Raw genomic sequence first — 13312 nt, forward strand, 5'->3', positions numbered from 1 at the left:
TTGCCAGCATCCATTGGGAAGGTGAATGGCAAGGAGCATGGAAAAAGATAAAGCACGTACCTTGGTATGTTGTATAGAAACATAAGCAGTTCGAAATGCACAAAATGGGGCCCTGTGGCTTCCAGCACAGAGAAACTTAAAGGTGTGAATGTTATTTTATGTAAATAGATTTTGTAGAGGACAGCATTCACCAAAAAGGCATCTTGACACTCATCATGAAAGAGGAGAGAAAAAAGCATATAATTAGTGGGTTTTCAGTGCCTGACAGTAAGAGAAATGCGTGGAGATTGTCCACAGCATGTGTGGGAGATAATTCCACAGGGAAGCCACTGCGACAGAAAAGGAGCGTCCACCACGCTGACTAGATTTGAACCTTGGTATTGGGATGAGAAGAGTATTTGCAGAGTGCAGTGCTCAGTGCTCACCAAGGAACATATGGGCCGAATTTTGTCTGTAAGCATTCTGCACCTTGTCCCTAAAAGGCACGATGAACTATGCACAATGCCTTAAATGGAATGCACTGGGCTACGGGAAGCCAATGAAGACTCCGTAGCACAGGCGAGATGTGGGCACAACGAGGTGTGGAAGTAGCCACATGGGCAACAGAATTCCGTAGAACCTGTAAACGTTGCAGAAAATAGGCAGGTTGAGCAAAAAACAAAGAATTGTGGTATTCAATAGAAGAAATGACCAACGTCGAGACCACCAGAGCAAGACACTGCACTGGGATGAATGGGAGGATCTTGCAGAGCGGTTTAAGATGGAAATAGCCCCTCTGACATACTACACAAACTTGGGGCTCTGTAGACAGTGAAGCTGAAAGTTTCACACCCAAATCCTTAACAACCGGGTATGGGGAAGGAAAGGAACCAAGACTAGCAGGCCAGAAGGCTGGGGCTAAGAATGAAGACACAGTAGGAGGGCCAACCACCTTCACCTCAGTTTTATCGCCATACAACTTCAGCCAATGACCCCCTGACCCATTCCACCATGGCCTCCAAACAACCTGATAGCCAACTCAGCAGAAGATAGATCTAGGCGAACCAGAATCTGCGTGTCATCTGCAAAAGAATAGCAAAGAAAGCCATGCGAGAAGATAAGATTAGTGAGAGGTTGAATGTAAATGTTGAACAGCGTGGGTGCGATGGCAGACCCTTGGGGGACACCACATGTGAGCGACATAGACTTGGAGCCAAAAGGGGGAAGGGAGAGGGTTTGGCAATGGTCTGAAAGAAAAGAGGAAAACCATGAGAGAAAAGTACCCGAGAGGCCAGCCTGAGTCAGACGGCCGATCAGGATAGAATGGTTGACTGCATCAAAGGAGTCATAGAGGTCAAGCAACAGTAGAGCCACTACGCCACCCTGATCCTGAATCTGTGCAAGATCATGCACAGCAGAGACCAGCACACTTTTCCTTCCTCACCCTGGTATAAAACCAGATTGAGAAGTTTGGAAGAAAAAGGATTTTTCAAGAAAGGTATTAAGCTGTGGGGTGAAAGTTAGCCGGAATGAGAGGGTTCAGTGATGGCTTCATTAACAGAGATATCACTGTGGCACGCTTAAGGAAGGCGTCATCAGTCCAGTTTAAAAGGAGACATAAACTGCTTCCGTAAGCAATGGAGCAATTTGAGTCAGAATGTCCTTCAGAATATCCAGTGGGATGGGGTCTATTGGGGATATAGATTTGAGCTTGGAAATAGCCATGAGGATATCCCCAGAAGAGAAGAAAGGGACTGTTGACCAAAAAGTGGTGGATATCGATGTGGCCACTGTCATAGATGGAGAAGGTGACCAAAGTCCAGAGGAATGAATATCGGAACAAATGTTATCAATTTTATCAGAGAAAAAAGCAGACAGAGCATCACAAAGATTCGGAGAAGATGAGATGGATTTGGGATGTTCCGAAGCAAGTGAACAGACAATCTTGAACAGCTCCTTCAAGGGATTGACAGATGCTTCATTGCGGGAAGACAAATAGACCCGTTTAGCAGCACAGATTGCTTTACGAACAGACAATCTTGAACAGCTCCTTCAAGGGATTGACAGATGCTTCAATGTGGGATGAAAAAAAGACCCGTTTAGCAGCATATATTACTTTTTGATAGGCAGCCAAAACTAACTGTAGGGACTTTTCAATAACAGAATCTTAGCCATGACGCCACTTACGTTCTAATTACCTACGTTGGAGACAAAGAGAACATAGTTCATTTGAGAACCAAGGCTCAGAAGGAAGAGCTCTAGGTTTAGGATTCTTGAGAGGGGCCAGGCCATCGGCCCCCACCAACAAAGTGGCAGATAGAGTGCCTAGGTCAACCAGTCCTTGTAGTTAATCTAAGTGGACAATCAAAGTCTGACATTGGAGCCGGATACAAGGGAGAGATACTGTATCATGGCAGCATCCTACCGAAACAATAAAAAGCAGTGTGCCTGCAAACAACAGAGGGGTGGTGGAGGAAAAAGAGGAGGAGGCCAAACAGTAAGTACTGTGTGCGCGCCTGAGCTGACAAATGCATGACCAGATCTGAAAATAGGGTATCTACTAAAACAAGAGCAAATGAATTGGTAAAAACCTGGGATGATGTCTCGAAGAGCCATATTCACTCCTGAAGATAGTAACCTGGTGCACTCGCTTCATGTAGATGGCACAACAGGTGGGAAGCAAAGGAGATACACACGCCCTTAGGAATGGATAATGGGGTAGCTGAAAGTCCTCATTTAAGCCTGAGATGTGTGTCTGGAGCCAGTGAATCCGGCAGGCTTCTTTGTGAAGGAGTGCTAATTCAGAGTTGTGACTGCTTGAGGCTTTATCAAGAACCACCAAAACAAAGCCTCAGGAGAAGGATTAATTGAGGTATAATGGTGACCAAGCGGTGCTTTGGGGGATCGACACCTAACACAGGACCCATGTTCAGAAATACGTGTGTTAGCAGCTTGCATGGTTTGACCCACATATCTCTGTTTACACAGGCATTTCGTGCAATACACAACTTGCTTGCTTTTGCTTTTTGCATGTTGTCAGTTCATTAAGGGTCCATTCTCTATCGCTGATGGGGAAATGTTCAACTTTTTTTGTGAATCTGCACACAGAACAGTTCCCTCATGGATGATGGCCTACAAGAGGTCCCAGGTTCCAGAGGGTCCGGGATATTATGTTACTTATTTTTTTTTATTTAGAGTGTGTGTGTGTTTTTTTTTTGTTTTTTTTAAGTGGGTATCGCCCTTAGGAACGAATGCAGGAACCACCCCTGGAAACACTGGCCAAAAGCTTACTGGTTTAGATGCCAGGTGCTCACTCAATTGCATTTATGGAAATCATCAATACTCCATTTTACAAGTTCACCAGCTGCACCTGCTGTAGACTTTAGTGGGATTGTTGAGGTGGGGAATTGAATCGCAATAGGATGGCTAGTTAGGCCTTGCCACCTTCTTTTACCATACACTGGCAAAAGCCAAGAAAATGACTTTTTCCATATTTTGCCGTGCCCTGGAGTGGTCCTGCCATGCTTTCCATCTGGAAGGTGGGACGCTTTGTTTAGTTGGGCCTGTGACAAAGAATGGTAATATCTACATTAATTAGACCCGTAAAGCCAGCAGATGGCAGCACAGTACCTGAAACTCAAAGGCACTAGGCGAATGCAAGAACCGAGCAGGTTTGAATAGAATTTACATTAGTATTACACTATAGCTAGGATATTAACGAGAAACGAACAATTATACACATCAGACGATCTGAATTAGCGGTGAACTAGTATTGGTAAGGAAGTATATTTATGAAGGTTAAAAGAATTGCGCATGTAGATGTCCGGGCAAGCACATTTCGGTGCAGAGAGAAGGGCGTGTTCTGTGGAGTAAAACAGGAGGAACAAGTGTGAACATGAAATACCCCGAAGCTAGACAGAGAGTAACAACACCCATTTTAAATGTTGTTGCCTTGCCTAAATTTCAGTCGGCATACTCATTGTAAGCACTGCAGTACGTTTACACTTCTCCATACTTGGAGGAAAACACATTACAAAAACAGTGCATAGCAGCAGGTGGAATATTAACAATTCCTACATAAACAAAATAAGTCTATATTAAATCAACTTTAAACAGAGCCTGGTGCTGAGTGTGCTACTCTTTGCTGCACACAGTTCTGGGGGTGTATGGAGTGTGGTGTCACTGTGTGCTAAATAAGAGCGCACAAGCGCGGGCGCTGTCAGAAGCGTCCAACTGCCCTCAGGGATCACATGAGGCAACACGCAGTAGTCAACGGGAGCCAAAACGAGCTTTAAGCAAAATATCCCCATACAACATCTATAAGGTAATTTTGAGAACGCGTCACGATTTTCCTCTACAACATTTTAACTTTTTCTGTAAGAAGCGGGATCGTTGAAATAGGATGTGTTCGAGATTGGCCACACAGGACCATCCCCTTTTTAGTGTTAGCTATAAAAGGTGCTTAAGCCCACCTATAAGTGAAAGCTATTGTATCTGAGTAGCGGTAGGAGGGAGATGACATGTCAGGAGGGACAGACAGGTTGTAGCAGTGGCGTAACACAAACTTTGGGGGCTCCCCTGCGAGCCATGCTGAGGGCCCCCCCCCAACTCACACCACACTCTGGGCTGGCCTAGATTACCACGCTTTCGCAATATGCACAAACGTGCTGTTGCAGGGATAAGCTGCACACTGCACTAGGAGAAAGATAAAATATGTGTTTTAATGCATTACAAAGCACAATTTCTGAGAAAAAAATTGGCTAAAAGACCAGAGCGTTTCTAATTGTTTTGTAGGGTAACACCAATCCAAAAATCCAATGCATTCAAGTCACCAATAGAGCACAGGAACATTAATGCTTTAATTAATATAATGTTTTGCTATCAAAAATGCCATGCCACAATTCAAAAATGTTCAAGTGGCTGACCAATGTAGACCAGTCTAGATAGGTAATAACATATTAAAGTAAAGCTTGCAAGGACACATTGAGACATACCTACACTGGTTGCACCAAAATGCCAGTCGAAGCAATAACACTAATCATGGTTATTTTATCACAGATGATCAGAAAAATATACAGTGTGACAGTAAGAAATGGCTAGACTGTCAGCACCCAAGTGCCAGTATAGCCAGGTAATTACACTTAGCAGGACTTCTTTATCAAAGATGCCCAGTTAAAAAAAAGTCAAGCTAAACTAAGAAATGACTAGACTGGCTACACCAAAATGCCTCTCTAGCCACTAATACCACATATCATGCCTGCTTAGCCTGGATATGGATGACCATTACAATTTATTGCACAACTCCATCCCACACCCCACACATTCCCTTTCTCTCCCACCTCCAGCCCCAACCCCCAGAATCAGCTTCTCGTCCCAGTTTTACCACCATGTCCCTTTTCCTTGTCCCAGTGCTTAGGTATAAGGCTCCTTGCCTCAAAGGTAAATACTGGGATGAGGAAGAGTGTGACTAGCAGTAATGAAGATTACAAGTAACTAAGCCAGGCATTACCTCAAAGTCCCTCTACCTCATTCCAGTACTTGTGTATGAGTCAAAGGGCCTCATTACGACCCAGGCGGTAAGTTACCGCCTGGGCCGTGACTTTACCACCATGGCGTAAACTACGTTTACGCCATGGTGGTTGGCGGACTTACCGCCCCATTCCGAGGTTGGCGGGGGCGGTAAGTCCCCAATCCCCATTTACCCTTCCCCATTCCCATTTTTGCCCCATAGGGCATAATGGGAGTGGGGAAGGCGTTAATTACGCCACCGTAAATTACGGTAGCGTAATTAACTCCATGGTCCCTTAGCGCCATGGATTTTAACACCTGCTAAAAGCAGGTGTTAAAAGCGCCATGGCGCTAAGGGACCTCGTAATTGGCGGTAAGGGGTCGGCGCAGCTAACGCTGGCGTAAACCCCTTACCGCCAGGGTCGTAATGAGGCCCAAAGTGCCTTATACACAAGTACTGGGAAAAGGAAGAATAGGTCTAATGAGTAATGAAGATTACCAATAATTAACCAAGGGATTAAATGCAAGTAGTGGCGAAACACAACTGAGCAGACAGCTCTTCAGCCCTCCCTCCCCACCACCCCCCACCTGAAATGTAGTGCTATATTGACTCCAGCTTGCTGACCTACAGAGCCGTTGCTGGACAGAACAGGACACAGAAGTTAAACGGCATCTGGGTTTCGCTGTTAACAAAGGCCTGGCAATTACTTTCACCATACAGGCACACCCAGGCAGCCACCCATACATTTAAGTGTGCATTCTTTCACCATACACTCACACAGGCCCCCTGTACATTTAAGTGGTGTGCACCCTTTTATCATTCAGGCACAGCCAAGCAGCCACTGATACATTTAAGTGTGTACCCTTTCACCATACACTTGAAACGCACACCCAGCCACCCATCCATTTAATTGTGCACCCTTTCACCATACACTCACACAGAAAGTCACCTATACATTTAAGTGTGCACCCTTTCACAATACATGCACACAGACAGCCACCTATACATTTAAGTGTGCACTTTTTCACCATACACTCACACAGGCTGCCACCCACACATTTAAGTGTGTACCCTTTCACCATGCACTCACACAGGCAGCCACCTATACATTTAAGTGTGCACCCTTTCACCGTACACTCACACACGCACATGTCATGGGATTGAGAGAAGACCTATTACTTAAAAAGAAATGGTTTCTTTTTGAAGTCACTCCGATTTCATAAAGAAATCATTTCCGTTAGACCAAACCATAATGATAATAATTTCTTTATGAAGACAGAGTGACTGTTGTACTCTGGGCCGCGGTGCTGCACCGGAGGTGGAATGCCCAGTGCCCTGTGGTATGGCCCTGGATGTTGATGCCCTTGGGGCAGGGTCCTGCCCTTCACCTTCTGCATCAGTGCCTGTGGGGGAACAAGAGATGCAGGGGGGCATCAATGATGGTGGTACATGCAAGATGCATGAGTTGGTGCTGTACAGTACTTAATTTCTCAAGCATTGCATTCTTATAAGTGTGTCACACAAGGCAATTTGAAGGGGGGGGGCATATTGGCATAAACCGTGGCCTCTCCATTCGGTACTGATGTGTACCAGGTGGCATACAGTTGTATTGCGGTTTGCGTGCTGTGTGACATGTGAATGATCCCTGTGTGTTGGGTGTCTGTTGGTATTGGGATTGGCACGCAGCATGCATTTCATTGTGCCAGGGTTTGGGCTTCTATCTGGACGTGGATATGCATATGTGTGTATGATGGGCCATGCATTGGCTTGGCTCACTTTCACATCTGTTGTACTACATTATGGTTTGGCCTACTGGGGTTTGCAGGGTCACTCACCTCCATCTCCCGATGTCGCTGCACCCGTCTCCATTTCACCAAATCCCTCTATGGACTCCATATGTATGGTCGTGCTGCATGTCTCTTCCCAGCGCATCAGTTTTACTGGTGACTGGGCACCCCCGCCTGTGGCCATGGCCTCCCTGCGATTGGATGCCAGGATGTTACGGACCCGGAGACGTATGTCATCCCATCATTTTTTACATCTTTGACCGTGCGGGGGGTGGTGCGCAACCTCCTCCCAGATTTCTTTCTTTCTTAGCTGGACTTCCCTTTTGAGGTTGTTTGCAAAAACCTCATCTGCATGGGCTGCAAGTGTATCAGCCAGCATGTATAGCTCCTCATCGGAGAAGCGCTTCTTGCGCAGGAGTGGGTAGTTTTGCGGGTAGCCTTGGACATGCTGGGTGGTATGGCCCTGCTCTCTCCTCTGTAGCACTGCTGGATTGAGTGGATTGCAATGGATTGTGTTTTTAAAGATGGCCGCCGGCACATTTCCCATTCCAACGCGATGACGTTACTTTCGGGTCCGGTATTACGAGCCCGGTATTAGCATGATGTTATAACCGGGTCGTTATTAAGGGGTTTCTCCTTGGCAGAGGTGGTATCGGTGGGTCCATGATGGCGCTATCGAGGGGTTGGAGGGCCTTTAGCGGCAGTACAGCCATTACCGGCATGGGGGTTTGTGCGTGCTTGCACATTCATAATCAGCTGCTATTAGCGGCGTCAAGGGTGCACGGATGCGCTATTACCACCATGCTGGTAATGACTCCGTTTTTACCTCCATACTCATAATGAGGCCCAATTTCTTTTTTAAGTCATGGGCCTCATTCCGAGGTTGGAGGTAGCCATGGTGCTATCCCCTTACCTTACTCACCTACATCTGCTGATGACTGCGCTCCCCGCTCCTTTTCTCCCACTCCCTCAATTAACTCCATCCCAAATGTCCTGGCACATGTTTCCTCCCAGCGAGTCGTCTTGATTGGTGAGCTTGCTCCGCCACCTGTTTCCATGCCCTGGCTCCTGTTAGCTGCCAGAATGTTTCTGACGTGTAGGCGCAGGTCGTCCCAGCACTTACACACATCTTTCATGGTGCGGGGTGTGGTACCGACCTCACTGACTTTACGTGCCACCTCCTCCCAGATCTCCTTCTTCCTCATAATGGCAGGTCGACTCATATCTGCCGCAAACACGTCATCCCCATTTTCTGCAAGGGTGTCCGCAAGCATGTTTAGCTCATCCTCCGAGAAACGCACCTTGCGCAGGTGCGCAGCACCTTTCTTCAGGGCCTTGCCCATGGTGATGTGGTGGTATGTGAAGTTGGGGCTGCTGTGGTGATGATGCAGGTCCTGTGTATGGAGGATTGCAATGGATTGTGTTTTTCAAGATGGCCGCCGTGTTCTTTCCCGTTCCTGTGCAATGACGCTACTTCTGGTTCTGCTTATTTACGGCACCGCTTATAGCGGTCACCGCTATTAGCGGTGCCCGCTAATGCCGTATCCATTGATGCCGGTAGGGCTATCAGCTCTTTCCATGATGCCGCTAAGGTGAATTTTTGGACTGTAGTGGCATGCCGGTAATGTTGTTACCGGCATGGCGCAAAGCTCGTGCCCGCGAACTCGTAATAGCCCTCTATTAGCTGGCTCTTTACTACACGGACACAGTATTTGCTCCATGCCGGTAAGGACAGTTACTTAGCTCCAAACTCGTAATGAGGCCCAATGTCTTTAAGAAGGCAGAGTGACAAAAAGAAAAATGTCTTTTCTTTTAAAGTCCAAGGCTGCCACCCTCCCATGACATGTGTTGGCTGGGCCCCCCACACCACAGGTACTGCAGGGGCCCCTGTTGCGCTGGTGGATTTTAGGTGTTCTCTGGTTATCCACCCTCCCATTGGCATTGCATGGCCATGCTAATACCTATGGCCATGTCTACGTTCTACCTGCCAAAACAGATCCCCCTGAGATATCTTAGAGCTAACTCTATCAACCAGCAATAATATCAAACTTTCCCCTGCAAGTATTAATTTTAAGCAGTGTGCTGAGAGTTCATAGCTTAATTGCACCTATAAATGCACTACTTATATTGTGAAAATGCCTTAACCAAGTGTCCTTTTAGCCACTTATCTGTTCCTTGCAATGAAGTCCTGTTAAAAGTCAGCATTTACAAGCCAACTGTTTTGGTTAATATTTCGGTATTGGATATGTATTTGCCAGGCTCTGCTATCATATGCCCTGGTAACCACGCCATTTTCGAGCTGTTGCCAACTTATGACAAGGTAGTATTGTGATGACAGTAGTTGGCAAATGCCTATCCCATGCCTACACAGAGGCAAAAACTGTTGGTTTTGTCAATGCATGTTTATTATATTTTGCAAAATCTCACTCTATTGTTTTACAATGATTGTAACTCAATGGGACCGATTAAAATATTCCCCAAAGATTTCCCACACAAAGCAAGTGGTGGCATTTCAGTCATTTGCAAAGACTCACTCACACTTGGAAACCCCAATCAACCACCATACTCATCCTTTGAAGCCCTTTGTCTCAGCTGCTGCCCCATCACACCCACACCTCACATTCATCCACACCGTTTACTGTCCCCAACGTCCACTCTGAGTGGTCTAACTTCATCACTAACAACCACAGCTCTCAATGCACCAAGACCTACATTTCTGGCTTTAACCTTGGTAGTTCCCACCCAGACTGCATTCCCATACTGAAATGTATACTCACTGCACTCTCCCAACACATCCTCTATCGCACACCACACAGCAATGGCAACACCCTTGATTTCAAGCAAAAATCACATATCTCTGCAAAATCGAATCAGGGTATTGTGGTCTGACCACTTTGCTATCACTGTAACAATCACACTACTAAAAACATTGGCCCACCTGCCAGACATTACACCTTCACCCAGCCAATCTAATCAAACACATTACATCTGCAACATTAGCACCTTTTATACCAGCCTCTCACACACACATCCCTCCATAACGCTCAGCAATTAGAATAAAACCATCACCGATGCACACATGCAGTTGACAAAACAGACTCTCGCTCTTACAACCCAAGACTCTGGAACTTCCTCCCCATCAACATCAGACTCACCTCCTCACTTTTACAGTTAAGGAAGGAACTCAAGACCTTTGAAGACAGGATCCCTGGAATGCCCACCCTCACCTCCAGGAACACGACAGCCCAAAAAGTTAAGAGTGCACAAAGCAACTCACTATTCAGACAGCCCCAGGAGGGCCAGTGACATCTACATATGCAAACAGATACCCTCTTAGACAACCATTCAAGTCTTATCCAGTGAACCTGTTTTTAGACATGGGTGCCTCAACCTGGTCATGGACCCAAATGCATGGATGCATGACATTGACTAATGTTAAGAAACCATTGTGCTGACGTCATTGGTGACACCATGACATAGCCACAGTTGTCACGAAGAAAACTCGCAGCCATGCACAAAGTTACACAAACACACACATGCTCACACAAAAAACACGCTTAAACAGTTCTGTAGATCGAGGTCAGAAAAAGCTTTTATTAATTTTCTCATTAGCCAAGTGAAGAAATGCGGAAAGCATGGCAAACGAAGAGATGCAGAGCAAGCTTGCAGACGCTCATCGCAGCTAACCCTATGGAACTACAGGATCATATAAAAAGACGACTAACCTATAGAACATTGGGAACACATAGGGCCTAACCAAGAGTTGGGCGGTATCCCAGTGGTATTACTGCCGGGATACTGCTGGGGCTATTAGTGTTGCTGGCAAACCCCCGGCGCTATTGGCGCCAGATCACGGGTTTGGCGGAACGGTAATTCCCCATTGGGCCCATTTTGGAATTCCCCATTGGGCCCAATGGGTATGCAGTGATAAAAGTGCAGCAAAAATGTCACCAGTACAAAAAATCACGGCAAAAATGCTGTGGTTTGACCCGGTAAAGGTGTACCCCATTATACCATTTAGGTCCGCCGCCGAAGCCGCAACATTAATTGTTCCTAAGATGTGCGCCGCATCCTAAGCGTGCCTTTTGTTTACTTTGGTTGCTAGGCAACCTGATCACACGCTTGCCTATAGGCCCGGAGGCAAGCCGGAGGCGGAAGCCGGCCCACCTCCTCGAAGGCACACCAACTCCAAGGCACCTTCCTGTCTGCCCCTGTCCGCACCAGTCCGCTACGGCGCTGGATACTGCTCCACAGCACCTTCGCTTCAACATTCACATTCCCAGCTGCGGTCGTGCACCTGTCCTCAGAACACATACGAACCACACTCGAGCATCAACAAACGTGGTAAGACTCTCTGCTGCCGTAATCCCACCAAGCCTAGCATGGGGGATGTCGCTGTGCCGGATGTCCTTGTCCCCCACACCGGCTAATAAGACACTCCACTTTGGAACGCATCCTCAAATTGGCCTTAACGTATATATTAGCATTTAGGTCACGATCCATTGCTTTTGTCTCTCAATTTGCTCATATGCATGACACACTGCACCCTATAACCCTATATGTTCACTATTCACTTAGCCGCGATGTTTATCCGTCTACTCGCAACTTGCGGCTCTCACCGAATCGGCCTAGCTGAACCACTGCCTTTGAGTCATTGATTGCATTTTTGCACATGTACTTACCTAGTCGGCCTAGCAGAACCACTGCCTTTGAGTCATTGATTGCATTTCTGCACATGTACTTACCTAGTCGCCTAGCTGAACCACTGCCTTTGAGTCATTGATTGCATTTTTGCACATGTACTTACCTAGTCGGCCTAGCTGAACCACTGCCTTTGAGTCATTGATTGCATTTCTGCACATGTACTTAGCTAGTCGGCCTAGCTGAACCACTGCCTTTGAGTCATTGATTGCATTTTTGCACATGTACTTACCTAGTCGGCCTAGCTGAACCACTGCCTTTGAGTCATTGACTGCATTTCTGCACATGTACTTACCTAGTCGGCCTAGCTGAACCACTGCCTTTGAGTCATTGATTGCATTTTTGCACATGTACTTACCTAGTCGGCCTAGCTGAACTACTGCCTTTGAGTCATTGATTGCATGTTTGCACATGTCCCTACCTAGTCGGCCTAGCTGAACCACTGCCTTTGAGTCATTGATTGCATTTTTGCGCATGTACTCACCTAGTCGGCCTAGCTGAACCACTGCCTTTGAGTCATTGATTGCATTTTTGCACATGTACCTACCTGGTCGGCCTAGCTGAACCACTGCCTTTGAGTCATTGATGGCATTTTTGCACATGTATTTACCTAGTCGGCCTAGCTGAACCACTGCCTTTGAGTCATTGATTGCATTTTTGAACATGTACTTACCTAGTCGGCCTAGCTGAACCACTGCCTTTGAATCATTGAATGCATTTTTGCACATGTACTTACATAGTCGCCCTAGCTGAACCACTGCCTTTGAGTCATTGATTGCATTTTTGCACATGTACTTAACTAGTCTGCCTAGCTGTACCACTGCCTTTGAGTCATTGATTGCATTTCTGCACATGTACTTACCCAGTAAGCCGCAGCACTTGGCCAACTCCACCTCTGCCCAGTGCGGAACCTCATCATGTACCCTTCAGGGCACTCACAACTCACCCCACAGACGGTTAGGACACCGGAAGCACGACATGCGGCCACTGCCAACTGTCAGCTACCTTATTTGCGCCATCATAGTAGGGCTCACCATTACCTCATCCCTTTGTTCCCCTACTTCTAGCATTGCTAAGATCTACCCCCATCACTCCACCTTTCACTATCCCACAATGCTAGTCAACAACCCATATCTCAATGACCCCGCCTTATGACTCCAACACTTTGCCACCAAACCTACACCTAATCAGCCCTGCACGCTCAAAGATAGGAATCTCTGACTTGGATCTAGACTGCTTTGTGCCCCTGGCACTCAGCGTATCCACACTACTACTACCCTCCCCACTACGCAGAAGACACCACCCCCCCATAGCGCCATCTCTACCAAAGAACTCA

The 13312-nt window shown here is 46.8% G+C and overlaps 1 protein-coding gene across 1 annotated transcript in view; it reads right to left on the reverse strand.

The window, feature by feature from the left end:
- Positions 1 to 8618, reverse strand: part of LOC138510813 (myb-related transcription factor, partner of profilin-like) — a 146086-nt gene extending 137468 nt beyond the window's left edge. Inside the window, exon 1 of the mRNA XM_069626508.1 lies at positions 8198 to 8618. Within this exon, the coding sequence (XP_069482609.1) occupies positions 8198 to 8618 (421 nt within the window). The remainder of the gene's footprint in view (positions 1 to 8197) is intronic.
- Between the last annotated feature and the right edge of the window lie 4694 nt (positions 8619 to 13312).

This window comes from Ambystoma mexicanum, chromosome 6p, assembly GCF_040938575.1.
Source record: "Ambystoma mexicanum isolate Mex_15411 chromosome 6p, UKY_AmexF1_1, whole genome shotgun sequence".
Classification (NCBI taxonomy): domain Eukaryota; kingdom Metazoa; phylum Chordata; class Amphibia; order Caudata; family Ambystomatidae; genus Ambystoma; species Ambystoma mexicanum.